Source organism: Cyprinus carpio, chromosome A1, assembly GCF_018340385.1.
Source record: "Cyprinus carpio isolate SPL01 chromosome A1, ASM1834038v1, whole genome shotgun sequence".
Taxonomy (NCBI): Eukaryota; Metazoa; Chordata; class Actinopteri; order Cypriniformes; family Cyprinidae; genus Cyprinus; species Cyprinus carpio.
The window spans coordinates 16,858,705-16,872,562 of record NC_056572.1 but is presented as its reverse complement, the minus strand read 5'-3'; the positions used below and the strand labels follow the sequence as shown (position 1 = coordinate 16,872,562).

At 39.2% G+C, this 13,858-nt stretch overlaps 1 protein-coding gene across 1 annotated transcript in view; it reads left to right on the top strand.

Moving 5' to 3' along the window:
• LOC109064624 (vitamin K-dependent protein Z-like) overlaps positions 1-9,568 on the top strand; it is a 38,206-nt gene extending 28,638 nt beyond the window's left edge. The window contains 6 exon segments of the mRNA XM_042751789.1: positions 1,016-1,040; positions 1,366-1,479; positions 1,599-1,730; positions 5,184-5,248; positions 5,440-5,557; positions 8,534-9,568. Coding sequence (XP_042607723.1) covers positions 1,016-1,040; positions 1,366-1,479; positions 1,599-1,730; positions 5,184-5,248; positions 5,440-5,557; positions 8,534-9,054 — 975 coding nt within the window. The 3' untranslated portion in view covers positions 9,055-9,568.
• Positions 9,569-13,858: the final 4,290 nt, after the last annotated feature.

Genomic DNA, 13,858 nt, shown 5'->3' with positions numbered 1-13,858 from the left:
TACCTTTATGCCTGTAATCTAATTTCTTAGTGCCTCATCAGTTAGTGACACTGGAACCCCATATATCACCCCTTTAATTCTGTTCTCCTCACATGGCACATTGCATTTCACTCCTATTCCTCCCTATTCTTTTATCTTAATAGCCATCTCTTGTTGCTTTTTGTTTAGACAGAACACAAGCACTCGATTGCTTGATAGGTATTTTGCAGATTTAATGTTTCCAAATGTTTTTTGAGAACCTTGGATAATCGCGTAGGATTACTCATTTTGGCCATTGCGAATGTAAACATAACTCAATGTATGTACTCATCCTCCGTCTGCATTGTTTTACTCCTTCCTCCTTCTCCCCCGATTTCTTCCGAATCTGAGCCTGTCTTTTCGTTTGTGAGATGTCAGCTCTACCTGATTCCACTCTCCGCAATTCAAATCTGCAAAATCATCTTCTTCTTCTATGCTACGTCTTTCATTCTCTTCATTCACACCACAGTCGTCGCTAAACCCGCCACTGTGTCTTTCCTTCACCATGTTCCCATGTGCCGATCAAGTCAGTCTCTCAAGTTGCGCACACAGAGGGAATTTGAACACATCCATTCTGCTTTTCACTTCCTGCTCTCCATGTGAATTTTGTGTCATCAAAATCATGTGATTGCAGACACATTAAAACATATACACGTTTTAACCTTATTAATATTTTTTTAAGTTTGACTTTATTTTCATTTGTAATGAAAGCGACATTGAGAGTAAAAAACAAACAAAAAATCTTTAGGAAATATTTGAGCACTGTGCCATGCAAAATATAATGCCACAGAAAGCCCTTCTCTCCCGTCGAAACTGAATGAGTATTTATGAACACTGTTAGATCTTCATCACATGAACATCCAGACATTAAATATAAATTAATCACATGTGTTTCTTCTGGGAATATTTGACGTTTTCACAGTTTAAAAATATTTAACTAAATGCAGCTGAAATGTTATCAGTCTCACTCATTAAAAATCTTTTTTTCCCTTTAAAGAATGATTTCTGGACCAAATACTATGGTAAGTGACCTTCAGAAAGTTTAATTATACTATGACTGAATTTAATGAAACTATCATTTTATAAATGAATTTATAAATAATTACAAACCTTTTCATATTATTTATAATTAATAGCACATATTACTTTATTTTACCTTTTTTACCTTTTTACACTATTTTGATTGTTTAATCCTTTACTCGTACATGTACATTATTGCATTTTCTTTCTTTAATTGCTCTTAGTTTACAAAGTTTTACATGTATTTTGTCATTCTCTTTTCTGTGTTTCTGGAGCTGCTGTATTATTGTAGTTGTAATAAATATGAATATTTCTTTATGTTGTCAGATGGAGATCAGTGCCAATCAAACCCATGTAAACATGGCGGCACATGCAGGGATGGGATCGGTGGTTACACATGCACATGTGCAGAGATGTACAGCGGCACCAACTGTCAAACTGGTGAATGTGATATTTATATAAGTGAGAGTGATAAACATTTGATGTGAGATATGCTGTGTTTGGCACATTCAGTGTGTTTGAGGGTCATATGTCAGATGCTTCATGATGATGTTTTGCAGATAAATCCCAGTGTCCGTCAGCTGGGACTTTAGCATGTGAGCACTTCTGCAAACCGATGACTGATTCATACCGCTGCTTATGTGCAAGGGGATATACACTTAACAGTGACGGCAGGAGCTGCTCACCTCACGGTACCTGACAATCACTGCACAGACATTCACTGCACCTGCACTTGTGGCAGCTGCTTAATCACTGGAGCTCACACACTCACTGTACCCCTGATGGCTGGTAAATCACTGAAGCTAACTCACTGCACTCATAATGGCTGAGAAATCACTGAAGCTCGCACATATGGCAAGCCATTTTAGCTTCAAATATTCCAAGCATTACTGGTCGCTATTGCATTTTAACTAGTAACAATTCAATTAGAGAGCTCTACAATTAAATTCTTACTAGTAACAATGCCAGTTAGAGACCTCTACAAATTAATTTTTTCTAGTCATTTGTCTCCATTTACTTCCATTCATTTTTAATTGCAGAGATCTACAAATGAAATTTTTACTCGTAAGAATTACAATTACAGAGCTCTACAATTGAATTCTTGCTAGTAACAATTCCAATTAGAGAGCACTCTAAATAAATGTTTACTAGTAATAATTCCAGTTAGAGAGCTCTCTTATTCAATGTTTACTAGTAACAATTCCAATTAGAGGGCTCTTTAATTAAATTCTTACTAGTAAAAATGCAATTACAGAGCTTTATAATTGAAGATATGTTTAATTGCAGATCTCTGTAATGGAAATAAAGAGCTCTCTAATTCCATTCTTACTAGTAACAATTGAATTAGAGAGCTCTCTAAATAGAATTCCTCCTAGTAAAAACTAAATTAGCGAGCTCTCTAATTGGAATTATTACTGGTAAAAACTGAATTAGAGAGCTCTCTAATTTATTTATTACAGAATCAGAAGGAGCTTTATTGCCAAGTATGCTTGCACATACAAGGAATTTGTTTTAGTGACATAAGCTTCCAGTACACAACAACACAGACAAAAATAAAATAAAATAATAATAATAAAAAAAAAAATTGCAAATGAATTAATTGTGTAAACAGTTGTGCTATAGATGATAATGGAATAGAATTGAGTAAGATGCAGGGATGTGCTAGGATGGAGGGTAACAAATAAATATAAGGATATTGCACATTTTTATTGCATGAGTGGGGAACATTTAACTGTTCATGAGGTAGATTGCCTGGGGGAAGAAACTGTTCTTCTGCCTGACTGTCCTGGTATTTGCGGCTCTGAAACGCCGGCCAGATGGCAAAAGTTCAAAGATGGGGTAACTTGGATGTGAGGGATCCAGAGTGATTTTCTGAGCCCTTTTCCTCACTCTGGATGTATACAGTTCTTGAAGGGTGGGCAGGGGAGCACCAATAATCCTTTCAGCAGTCCGAACCGTTCTCTGTAGTCTTCTGATGTCTGATTTTGTAGCTGAACCAAACCAGACAGTTATTGTAGTACACAGGACAGACTCATTGACGGCTGAGTTGAACTGTTTCAGCAGCTCCTGTGGCAGGTTTAACTTCCTCAGCTGGCGAAGGAATTACAACCTTTGTTGGGCCTTTTTAGCAATGGAGTCAATGTGATTGTCCCACTTCAGGTCCTGAGAGATGGTGGTTCCCAGGAATGACTCCACTGCAGCCACAGTGCTGTCTATGATGGTGAGTGGGGGGAGTGCAGGGGGGTTTCTCCTGGAGTCCACTATCATCTCCACTGTTTTAAGAGTGTTCAGCTCCAGGGGTCTCATTTATAAATGTTGCGTACGCACAAAATGGGCATAGAAACATGCATGCGCACAAAATATACACATTTACATCAAATACTCCACTCGCATTAATGAAGATAAACACTAAAATTACATAATTTTACAAAAAAAATAATTACATAATTTTATTAACAATAGGCTACATAATTTTCCTGTGGTATGCTATGTTTTAATGACAACGAGGAGTGCTATAGGTGCACAATAATTCATCTTTAAACTAAACTACAGATCACATGTTATGAGAAATATTTTAGTGAGAACAATGATCAATGATGCCCACTTACTTAGATATTATGGTGGACAGTGTTGGATTCAGTGGTCGAACGGTCCATTGTCCGATATATGACCAATGATAATAACTTACTGTACAACCGCAGCTGCACATAGGTGTTGATGTCGTGTGAATGCATCTCAACAACATAATGAAAAATACCACTAGCCTATGTTTGAAGGATATAACTAGGAGCAAAGGGTAAGATTTGCACGTTTCCTTTTTAAAATACTTTGTCAGTGACGAGCTGAATCAGACAATTGTATTTACACTGCATTAAATATGGGCCTATCTGTTTGCACTAACAAAAATAGCTAAAATATGTTCATCAGCAAAACTGCGTACATTTAATTTTATTTGAATTGTTTAAAACAATTGAAATACTATTTGGCCAGTGTAAAATAATGATATCAACTCTATTCTAAAATATATCTGAGAACAACTTTAAACAAAACCATTTTGTTTTTTATGGATATTTTCATATATTTATTATAAAATATAACAATGATACTGGATAATTTTTAGCTATTAAAATTAATGTGTATGGCACAAATGGCATTATAGTCCCTATCTCATATTTCCTTAATGTCTCGGTGTTAAACATGGTGTCACTTGGTGGGAATAAGCATGGAAATGATATGCAGATGAGACCCCTCTGTCAAGCATACAGTGATATGGAGAGACACAGAGGAGACTGTTGACAAAGGAATTATTGAATAAAGTTGTTATTTTTGTTTTCTTCGCTTACAAAAAGTGTTCCCGTCACTTAATATATCCCAGATTGCATGTCTGATGGCAGATGGAGTATTCTGATGATGACTTTTATACCTTTTATGGACCTTGACAATGTTATTAACTTGGCAGTCTATGGGACAGTCACAGGCCTCTAGGTTTTCATCCAAAATATCTTAAATTGTGTTCCGAAGACGAATGGAGCTTTTACGGGTTTGGAACGACATGGGGGTAAGTGATTAATGACAAAATTTTAATTTCGGGGTGGAGTATCCCTATAAGCTCATGAAAAAAATACCTCAAAATAATGTCACAATTATTATTATTTTTTTGCTTAATGTCGGACAGAGAGAGAGAGAGAGAGAAAGACTCTTATTGTAATTATAACTAGTAAAATAGATTTAGAGGGCTCTCTAATTCTCATTGTTACCAGTAAGAATGTAATTGTAGAGCTCTCTAACTGAATTGTTACTAGTAAAAATGCAATTAGAATGAGTAACGCTTGGAATATTTTAAGATAACAGCTTGACATTCTCTTGATGGCTGCTAAATCACTGAAGCTCACACATTCACTGCACTCATTATGGCTATTTAATCTCTCACTGGACTCTTCACTGCACAGTTCTTCTCTGCATTTCTCCCCTTCTCTAGCTTGTTTCATAATCCAGCTCTATAATAAATCAGTGTTTGTATATTACAAATATTGTTGGCTCTTTGATTAATTGCTTTTTTTCCCCTTTTTGTAAGTCACTGTTGATAAAATTGTTTGCTAAATGCATAAATGTACAGTACACGTAAACATCGTCCACACTCTCAGTTCAGAATCCATGTGGGACGACAGAGATGTCCAGCTTTTGTCCTGATGAACACTGCTCATGGGAGGTGAGCACCAACCTGATTACCATCATACCTAGAGCAGGAGTTTCACTGAAATGATTCTGCAGATCATAAATCAGTTCATGCACATTGATCAACAAACTGAAACCAATTAGAAGAGCAGCTGATGAATATTCAGCTCTGCTAAGTAGTCTTTGAGCATCTGATGATGAAAATCATGTTATTGTGTGCTGTAGGTGAAGTTTGCGAACACCAGTGGTGATGTCGTCTGTCACGGTGTGGTTCTAGGCCGCAAGTCTGTGCTGACATCAGCGACATGCATGTCTACACTGAAGGACCTCCATGTCACTCTCGGTGAGCATGTGACTGCAGCTTTACACAACAAACTCTAGTCTATAAGACCTTCAATTGTACTTTATAGTTCAATTTTTTTTAGTAGTCACAGTCCAGTAGAATTCACACTTGTTAGCATCAGTTGGTAATTCTACACTGTCCAGAAAACATTACATTTTGGTAATTTTGGTAATTTTGTTATAAAACTGAAATGAGAAACCAGTCCAACTTTTAGGACAAGACAGTTGTTTTTCAAATTATTTACTATTATACTATTTTTTATATTTCTTTCTATATATATATATATATATAATATATATATATATATATATTTATTTTTTTTAGATGTTTCAAAATGTCAAAGTTTTTTTTATTTTTTTTTAGCATTTTTTAAATGAATGAAATTGTTTTTTAATCGTTTTAGATTTAGTTAACAATGACAACATTGCTTCTGGTTTTGAAAGAAAACAACAGCATTTTGATGCATACAGCTAGCTTCAAGCAAAGTGACAAATTAATTTGTATTCAAGTATTTTAGAGTTTGACAGAAGTGCTATTTTAGTATCATTGATATACTGTTATAGACTGTTAATATTTTAAATTAGTTTTTTTTATATTCATATTTATTTTGATTTCATTAATTTATATATATAATTGTTTTAAATATTTTGTTCTTTCAGTATTTCTCTTTAAAAATTAGAAGGATTGGCAGCTAGCTAAAATAAAATTAGTTTAAGTTTTATTAAAAGGGATAGTTCACCCAAAAATTTAAATTCTGTCATCATTTACTCACCCACATGTCATTCCAAACCTGTATGAGTTGCTTTGTTATGTTGAACATAAAAGAAGATATTTTGAAGATTGCTGGTAATCAAACAGTTGGTGGTTGCCATTGACTTCCATTGTATTTTTTTTCCTGCTATGGAAGTCAGTAGCAACCACCAACTGTTTGATTACCAGCAATCTTCAAAATATCTTCTTTTATGTTCAACATAAAAAAGCAACACATACAGGTTTGGAACGACATGAGGGTGTGTAAATGATCACAGAATTTTTATTTTTGGCTGAACTATCCCTTTAATATTTTATTTCAGTTAGCGTTTATTTTCTTTCAAGTATTGAACATTTTATGGTAACTTTTATGGTTTTAGTTTTAATTTAATGCATGATTACATATTTACAGTTTTTCTCCGACGCTTAAAGGGATAGTTCACCCAAAAATGAAAATTATGTCATTAATGACTCACCCTCATGTCGTTCCAAACCCGTGAGACCTCCGTTCATCTTCGGAACACAGTATAAGATATTTTAGATTTAGTCCGAGAGCTTTCTGTCCCTCCATTGAGAATGTATGTACGGTATACTGTCCACGTCCAGAAAGGTAATAAAAACATCTTCAAAGTAGTCCATGTGACATCAGAGGGTCCGTTAGAATTTTTTTTGAAGCATCGAAAATACATTTTGGTCCAAAAATATCAAAAACTACGACTTTATTCAGCATTGACTTCTCTCCCGGGTCTGTTATGAGCGCGTTCACAACACTGCAGTTTAGTGATATCCGGTTCGCGAACGAATCACTCGATGTAACCGGATCTTCTTGAACCAGTTCACCAAATCGAACTGAATCGTTTGAAACTGTTCGCGTCAACAATAAGCATTAATCCACAAATGACTTAAGCTGTTAACTTTTTTAACGTGGCTGACACTCCCTCTGAGTTCAAATAAACCAATATCCCGGAGTAATCCATTTACTCAAACAGTACACTGACTGAACCGAGCCAGATAACGAACGAAACATTGACTCGTTCATTAATGACATAATTTTCATTTTTGGGTGAACTATCCCTTTAAGTGCATTTCCTAGAACAGAATTTAAATTCTCGAAACTACTTGTTCAGCTTCGACATCTAGAAAATTGTGCACTTTATAAAAACAGTTTCTCATTCTTTTGAACAAATTGCGATTGCTTTGGTACATTCATGCAATTGATCATGTACATTTGTCTGCGGTTTCCTACATCATCAGTTGCTAATGTCATGTTGCTTAAAATGTACTATATAGTTCTCTGTACACCAGTCTTACCCCTCAAAACATCTAGGCGTTAGTTCATCGTGTAAGTCATTAAATGCAATATGGTTGATCTAGTTGACATAAACCGTCAAGCGTATTTTCTACACATTTCTATTAGACGTTTTGTAAATTTGCCATGAATTTGCCATGAATAGACAGAGGACAACACAAGAGATAGACAGACTGGCACGTCAGGAGGTGTAAACAAACTGTACTACAATTCCTCATACAGTGCTGCACGCAAAAGCAAAGGTCTGCCTAAGGGGTGTTTCTTGTGTTCGCTTTTCAAATTTTGTATTTTCACCTTTGTGTCCATATTTCACACAATGAATTTCATCACAATGACGGTGTAAGGGTTTTTTTTTTATTTTTTATGTCAGACCACTAGTAAAGTGTATCTGTTAATCCTATCCAGTCTCTTACAATCAATATCCCACATATGGTAATGAGTATATGGCATACATAAGAAGTACAGCCTTCTGCAATTCAATACAGTAACTGTCATCTAAACTGTTGCCATAGTTTACATCAGGTAATATTAACAGAGTGCACTATTATACTGACAACATGACTAAACATTTTGACTATCTTGTTTGTGAACAAAGACACAAGGACTTTTTATTCTGATGTTACTGATATGTTCATCGGCATAAATATTTGTTCTTGAGAGATTTTAAGTTACAGGCTTTTTCAGGTAATCCATTGTGTGGTGCTGTTTGTACAAATTGTTTTGAGAAATGCACATACTTCTTTGCAAATTTTAAGGATTAGTCGAGAAATGCACCAAAGCAACTGAGAAAAACTGTAACCCTGCTGTCAGTGACCTATCAGAACTGACACTGAAAGCCTTGTTTGTGTTCTGATCAGTTGAGAATCATTGATCTGCGTGTGCTCAAACATGAAGTGGACTCTTGTTCTTGTCTCCAGTGGGACGTCATTCAAACGTGGCGTTGCGTGTCTCCAGCTGGACACCACATAAGCGGTATGTGTCCGGTCCAGAGGATGACCTGGCCTTCCTGGAACTGATGGAGCCCTTCCCACAGAACATGTCCATCATCTCGCTCTGTCTGCCAGAGAGAGACTACAGCGAGAACATTCTGATGAAAGTTGGACGAAAGGGTGTGGTCATGGGCGGAGCCAGACACTCTTATCTCTCATTAGATGATTGTCAAAGCTCTCTCAACCTCACGTTCCTAATGACCAATAAGATGTTCTGCATGCAGAAGCAGGAGTCTGACATCACTGTCAGGGCCAAACCGATGTCGTGTGACTTGAAGTTTGGGAGTCCCGTCGCAACGGTGGAGGGTAAGACGGCATTCCTGACAGGCATTTCTCTGTCCACTGGAGACTGTAATCATGGACTAGTGTTCACCAAACTTTCCAGATACTTGCACTGGCTGCGACCGCTGCTGCATGCGTCCGAGAAAGAACAACAACAACAGCTATGATGAAACAACAACAAAAAAACAAAGAACACTAGCTGTATGAAGAAACACATGAGTGATTACCATACTGCAAAATAAAACATATGAATATACAATGAATATACATTTGAAAATATTTACAGCAGCTTCATGTTCAGAGTCACTGTAAGTCTGTTTGATTCCTGAAGAGTGAAACACTGATGCTTTTTCAACATTGATCTCTTTGAGTGACATGTCAACTTAACTTAACTTAACTTAACTTAATTAACTTGACTTAATTAACGTAAACTGACTTAACCAATCACCTGTGTTCGGAATAGGGCTATCTGACTCACTGACCAATGGCGGAAACATAAATTTTTTTGCAGTTTATATTGTTAGTGCAGAGATTAATCATGTCACCTTTAAATTATGTATTTACACATCATTGTAGTATTTTTTAAAGTGATTTAGACAATATATATATATAACTGTATTGTACTCATGAGAAACACAGCTGACAAGCATAAGAAATTCAAAAGAAAACATATTGTCTCGATTATGTGTCTTGTCTTTTTTCCGGACTCCATTTCCCATGATCCCTCATCTAGGAACCAGTCACACATTCACACTTGTTTCCCATCAGTCACACTATAAAGGTTGCGCTCATCCACACACGTTGCTGATTATTGCTTAGCCTGTGTTATACTTTCTGTGTGCGCGAGTCGGCTAGGGTGCGCTATGGTATGCGTTATGAGGTTCCATTTGTGCCAAAATTATGTCGACATGCTGTCTGTCTATGCTATGTGTCATCTCAACTTACTCCTGTCATCTGTCCTTGTTGTTTGACTGTGTCGTCTTGCGTGTCAATGCTGCATGTGTCATGACTATGTGTTTATGTGTTCATTCTGTCGTTGCTATGCGTCGTTTCCCTCTGTAGTTACTATGTGTCGTCTTCCATGTCTATGCTATGCGTCTATGCTATGCGTCGTTTCCCTCTGTCGTTACTATGTGTCGTCTTCCATGTCTATGCTATGCGTCGTTACCCTCTGTCGTTACTATGTGTCGTCTTCCATGTCTATGCTATGCGTCGTTACCCTCTGTCGTTACTGTGTCGTCTTCCATGTCTATTCTATGCGTCGTTACCCTCTGTCGTTACTATGTGTCGTCTTCCATGTCTATGCTATGCGTCGTTACCCTCTGTCGTTACTGTGTCGTCTTCCATGTCTATGCTATGCGTCGTTTCCCTCTGTCGTTACTGTGTCGTCTTCCATGTCTATTCTATGCGTCGTTACCCTCTGTCGTTACTATGTGTCGTCTTCCATGTCTATGCTATGCGTTGTTACCCTCTGTCGTTACTGTGTCGTCTTCCATGTCTACGTTATGCGTCGTTTCCCTCTGTCGTTACTGTGTCGTCTTCCATGTCTATGCTATGCGTCTATGCTATGCGTCGTTTCCCTCTGTCGTTACTATGTGTCGTCTTCCATGTCTATGCTATGCGTCGTTACCCTCTGTTGTTACTGTGTCGTCTTCCATGTCTATGCTATGCGTCGTTACCCTCTGTCGTTACTGTGTCGTCTTCCATGTCTATGCTATGCGTCGTTACCCTCTGTCGTTACTATGTGTCGTCTTCCATGTCTATGCTATGCGTTGTTACCCTCTGTCGTTACTATGTGTCGTCTTCCATGTCTATGCTATGCGTCTATGCTATGCGTCGTTTCCCTCTGTCGTTACTGTGTCGTCTTCCATGTCTATGCTATGCGTCGTTACCCTCTGTCGTTACTATGTGTCGTCTTCCATGTCTATGCTATGCGTCGTTGCTATGCGCCGTTTCCCTCTGTCGTTACTATGTGTCGTCTTCCATGTCTATGCTATGCGTCGTTACCCTCTGTCGTTACTATGTGTCGTCTTCCATGTCTATGCTATGCGTCTATGCTATGCGTCTATGCTATGCGTCGTTTCCCTCTGTCGTTACTATGTGTCGTCTTCCATGTCTATGCTATGCGTCGTTACCCTCTGTCATTACTATATGTCGTCTTCCATGTCTATGCTATGTATCTTTACCCTCTGTCGTTACTATGTGTCGTCTTCCATGTCTATGCTATGCGTCGTTACCCTCTGTCGTTACTGTGTCGTCTTCCATGTCTATGCTATGCGTCGTTACCCTCTGTCATTACTATATGTCGTCTTCCATGTCTATGCTATGCGTCGTTACCCTCTGTCGTTACTATGTGTCGTCTTCCATGTCTATGCTATGCGTGGTTACCCTCTGTCGTTACTGTGTCGTCTTCCATGTCTATGCTATGCGTCGTTACCCTCTGTCGTTACTATGTGTCGTCTTCCATGTCTATGCTATGCGTCGTTACCCTCTGTCGTTACTATGTGTCGTCTTCCATGTCTATGCTATGCGTCGTTTCCCTCTGTCGTTACTGTGTCGTCTTCCATGTCTATGCTATGCGTTGTTACCCTCTGTCGTTACTATGTGTCGTCTTCCATGTCTATGCTATGCGTCGTTTCCCTCTGTCGTTACTGTGTCGTCTTCCATGTCTATTCTATGCGTCGTTACCCTCTGTCGTTACTATGTGTCGTCTTCCATGTCTATGCTATGCGTCGTTTCCCTCTTTCGTTACTATGTGTCGTCTTCCATGTCTATGCTATGCGTCGTTACCCTCTGTCCTTACTATGTGTCGTCTTCCATGTCTATGCTATGCGTCGTTGCTATTCGCCGTTTCCCTCTGTCGTTACTATGAGTCATCTTCCATGTCTATGCTATGCGCCGTTTCCCTCTGTCCTTACTATGTGTCGTCTTCCATGTCTATGCTATGCATCGTTGCTCTGCGTCGTTACCCTCTGTCGTTACTATGTGTCGTCTTCCATGTCTATGCTATGCGTCTATGCTATGCGTCGTTACCCTCTGTCGTTACTATGTGTCATCTTCCATGTCTATGCTATGCGTCTATGCTATGCGTCGTTACCCTCTGTCATTACTATATGTCCTCTTCCATGTCTATGCTATGCGTCGTTGCTATGCGTCGTTACCCTCTGTCGTTAATATGTGTCGTCTTCCATGTCTATGCTATGCGTCTATGCTATGCGTCGTTACCCTCTGTCATTACTATATGTCCTCTTCCATGTCTATGCTATGCGTCGTTGCTATGCGCCGTTTCTCTCTGTCGTTACTATGTGTCGTCTTCCATGTCTATGCTATGCGTCGTTGCTATGCGCCGTTTCCCTCTGTCGTTACTATGTGTCGTCTTCCATGTCTATGCTATGCGTCGTTGCTATGCGCCGTTTCCCTCTGTCGTTACTATGAGTCATCTTCCATGTCTATGCTATGCGTCGTTACCCTCTGTCTTTACTGTGTGTCGTCTTCCATGTCTATGCTATGCGTCGTTGCTATGCGTCGTTTCTCTCTGTCGTTAATATGTGTCATCTTTCCATGTCTATGCTATGCGTCTATGCTATGCGTCGTTTCCCTCTGTCGTTACTATGTGTCGTCTTCCATGTCTATGCTATGCGTCTATGCTATGCGTCGTTACCCTCTGTCGTTACTATGTGTCGTCTTCCATGTCTATGCTATGCGTCGTTGCTATGCGTCGTTACTATGTGTTTTTTCTTTGTGTCGTTACTGTTGTCTATGCTATGCGTCGTTGCTATGCGTCGTTACCCTCTGTCGTTACTATGTGTCGTCTTCCATGTCTATGCTATGCGTCGTTGCTATGCGTTGTTTTCCTCTGTCGTTACTATGTGTCGTCTTCCATGTCTATGCTATGCGTCGTTGCTATGCGTCGTTCCCTCTGTCTTTACTATGTGTCGTCTTCCATGTCTATGCTATGCGTCGTTGCTATGCGCCGTTTCCCTCTGTCGTTACTATGTGTCGTCTTCCATGTCTATGCTATGCGTCTATGCTATGCGTCGTTACCCTCTGTCGTTACTATGTGTCGTCTTCCATGTCTATGCTATGCGTGGTTACCCTCTGTCGTTACTATGTGTCGTCTTCCATGTCTATGCTATGCGTCTATGCTATGCGTCTATGCTATGCGTCGTTTCCCTCTGTCGTTACTGTGTCGTCTTCCATGTCTATGCTATGCGTCGTTACCCTCTGTCGTTACTATGTGTCGTCTTCCATGTCTATGCTATGCGTCGTTGCTATGCGTCGTTGCTATGCGTCGTTGCTATGCGCCGTTTCCCTCTGTCGTTACTATGAGTCATCTTCCATGTCTATGCTATGCGTCGTTGCTGTGCGCCGTTTCCCTCTGTCGTTACTATGTGTCGTCTTCCATGTCTATGCTATGTGTCGTCTTCCATGTCTATGCTATGCGTTGTTGCTATGCGCCGTTTCCCTCTGTCGTTACTATGTGTCGTCTTCCATGTCTATGCTATGCGTCGTTACCCTCTGTCTTTACTATGTGTCGTCTTCCATGTCTATGCTATGCGTCGTTACCCTCTGTCGTTACTATGTGTCGTCTTCCATGTCTATGCTATGCGTCGTTGCTATGCGTCTTTACCCTCTGTCGTTTACTATGTGTCGTCTTCCATGTCTATGCTATGCGTCTATGCTATGCGTCGTTACCCTCTGTCGTTACTATGTGTCGTCTTCCATGTCTATGCTATACGTCGTTGCTATGCGTCGTTACCCTCTGTCGTTACTATGTGTCGTCTTCCATGTCTATGCTATGCGTCGTTGCTATGCGTTGTTTTCCTCTGTCGTTACTATGTGTCGTCTTCCATGTCTATGGTATGCGTCTATGCTATGCGTCGTTACCCTCTGTCATTACTATGTTTCGTCTTCCATGTCTATGCTATGCGTCGTTGCTATGCGTTGTTTTCCTCTGTCGTTACTATGTCG